At 27.6% G+C, this 2,815-nt stretch overlaps 1 protein-coding gene across 1 annotated transcript; it reads left to right on the forward strand.

Moving 5' to 3' along the window:
• Nucleotides 1–99: 99 nt before the first annotated feature.
• Nucleotides 100–2,405, forward strand: LOC111031921 (zinc finger MYM-type protein 1-like; the record flags this gene model as incomplete). Its single annotated transcript, XM_022312039.1, has 3 exons — nucleotides 100–964; nucleotides 1,028–1,817; nucleotides 1,916–2,405. Coding segments are annotated over 3 exons (2,145 nt in total), but the record flags the coding sequence as incomplete, so codon positions are not given.
• Between the last annotated feature and the right edge of the window lie 410 nt (nucleotides 2,406–2,815).

The following is a 2,815-nucleotide window of genomic DNA, read 5'->3' on the forward strand; positions in this document are numbered from 1 at the left end:
CTTTTAAAGAATTGGTTGTGAGTGAAGTAAGTTAATTAAGTAAAATATTATCTTATTAGGTTCTCTAATAAAGTATGCTAATCATATTTTTTTTGCTAGGTATCTAAAGCAGACGCTGACTCGGATAATGTTCCAATTAATTCAAATTGTGTGAACACAATTAGTCCAATTGATTTATCTACTTCAAAGAATGATAGTCCGGTGCAACCAATACTCAATTTCTTCCCATCAACTAATGGTAGAAGGTTTTCTGCTGTGTGGTATACATACAATTGGATTGAGTATTCTATTACTGAAGATTCAATTTATTGTTTTGCTTGTCGTCATTTTTTATCTCTTACGAACAACCCAGGAACTATAATAGGGAAAATACCATTTGTTAATTACGGTTTAAAATGCTGGAAAGAACCAAAAAAAACTTTAAATAGTCATTGTAAAAATAAGAAACATTTATTAAGTATGAGTCGTTGGGTGGATTATCGTAATATTCAACAAAATGTACAACAATCAATTGCTTGTAGTCTGAATAAAGCTAGACAAAAGGATATTCATGAAAACCGATTGCACGTTTATTTTTTGTTAAAATCTGCACTATTTCTTGCAAAACAAGGATTAGCCTTCCGTGGTCACAATGAGATGATTAGTTCAAATAACCGAGGTAATTACATTGAATTATTAGAAACATTTGCTGATGATAAACTTCTAGTTCGCTTACGTTCAAGATATGGGCATTATACAAGTCCCAGTTACCAGAATGATTTAATAAAGGTACTGGCTGAATGTACTAGAGAAAGTATTTTAAACAAAATGTCATTATTTGGTGCTTTTGCTATTCTTGTTGACGAAACCAAAGATGCTTCCAAAAAGGAACAATTAAGTTTTGTGTTGAGGTTTGTTGATAAAGATTTTGATGTTTATGAGCATGCACTAGGATGTTTTCATATGACAAATTCAACTGCTCAAAGTTTATCAGATGAAATAATAAAAATTGTAAGTGCAAATAAATTGGATATTAATAAATGTGTAGCTCAGTGCTATGATGGTGCAAGTGTCATGAGTGGTTGCTTCACTGGTGTTCAAGCAAGAATACAATCGATTGTTCCACACTCAATATACATTCATTGTTATGCACATCGTTTGAATCTCTGTTTAGTGCATACATTAAATAGTATTTCTGCTATAAGTGAATTTTTCCAAACAGTACAAGGGCTTTACAAGTTTATTATGAATAGTCAAAATCGCTATGAGCTATATGTTGAAGTACAAAAACAAAAAAAACAAGAAATAATTCATTTAGAAAGGTTAGTAGAAACTCGATGGGCCTATTGGTACAAATCATTAAAAAAAATCAATATTCGCTTTAAGGAAATTCGTGAAGTTCTCAATGTACTATCATTAAAAGGTGATGAAAAATCTAGAGTGATGGCAATAGGATATCTTGAAGAAATATCATCTCAGAAATTTATATCAATTCTGATTTCTATGGAATCTATACTGGAAATAGTTCACTGTGCATCAAATGAATTACAAAATAGTAAACTTTTACTTCCTTCTGCTATTCAACTAATAAATGTAACCAAACAAAATTTGTTGAATATACGTTCAAATGAAGTTTGGCAGAAACTTAAAAAAAAAATTGTAGTTAAAGCTAAAGAAAATGATATAGAACTAGACATTAAGAAGATCCAGAAAAGAAAGCAAGTTCTCAACCAGAACCTTCAAGATTATGTTGTTTCATCAACTGTGGGCAAAAATATTACAAAATGTACTTCTTTAGAAAGTTTGAAAACAAATATTTATTTTGAAGCAATTGACAGGTTAGTAAAACTATATTTAAATTATCATTCCTTTTCAATAATAATACATAAATAATTTCTAAATTAATTTTCAGATTTACAGTTGAATTAAATTCAAGATTTTCAAATGATGTATGTGATGTATTAATGGTAACAGAAATTTTTAATACTTCTAGTTTAGAATTTTTTAATCCAGATTCTATTTACTTAAAACGCTTTGTTGAACACTATAATTATTTCAAAATTGACAATATTCTTTTAACATCAGAATTTTTATGTGCTAAAACCTTATGCCTTTCAGAACACTATGAAAACTTAGATCTGTTTAAGATTTCGCATATACTCCACAAAGTTCAGAATGCTTTTCCTGAAACATTAAAAATAATTTCAATCTTAATGACTTTGCCAGCAACAACAGCTACAAATGAAAGATTTTTCTCATCTCTTAAAAGAGTAAAAAATTATTTAAGGTTAACCATGGGGGATGATAGATTGAGTGACCTTTTGGTTATTAATGTTGAAAGTACTGAAGCATCTAAAATAAATTTAGAAAAAGCTGTTGATAAATTTGCACATTTAAAAGAACGCCGTTATCCATTAACATTTTAATCTTATGATTATATTTTATATTATTTTTATTAAAAAATGTTAATTTTATATAATTATTTATAGCAATTACATTTTTTATTAAACAGCAGATTATTCATCTTAAAAGTATATAATGTATTTATGTATATTGTTAATTTTCTTGTTGTATTTTTTAAAAAAGTATATTATTATATTATTTATCAAGGTCAACACCTTGACCAAAAATCAACAGAATGACAAAATGGATGTATTTTGTCATAGTGTTTAGTATTTAGATGTGACTGTAAATACTGACAACGTTTGTAAATCAGTATTATAAGGTAGGTACCTATAACCTGTTTATTATTAATTTATACATAACTCAGTAATTCTCCTATTTGACTGTATTAAATATTAGACAAAACACAAAAATGTTTATATTTAATACTTAT

This window comes from Myzus persicae, unplaced genomic scaffold (assembly GCF_001856785.1).
Source record: "Myzus persicae strain clone G006 unplaced genomic scaffold, MPER_G0061.0, whole genome shotgun sequence".
In the NCBI taxonomy this organism is placed as follows: Eukaryota; Metazoa; Arthropoda; class Insecta; order Hemiptera; family Aphididae; genus Myzus; species Myzus persicae.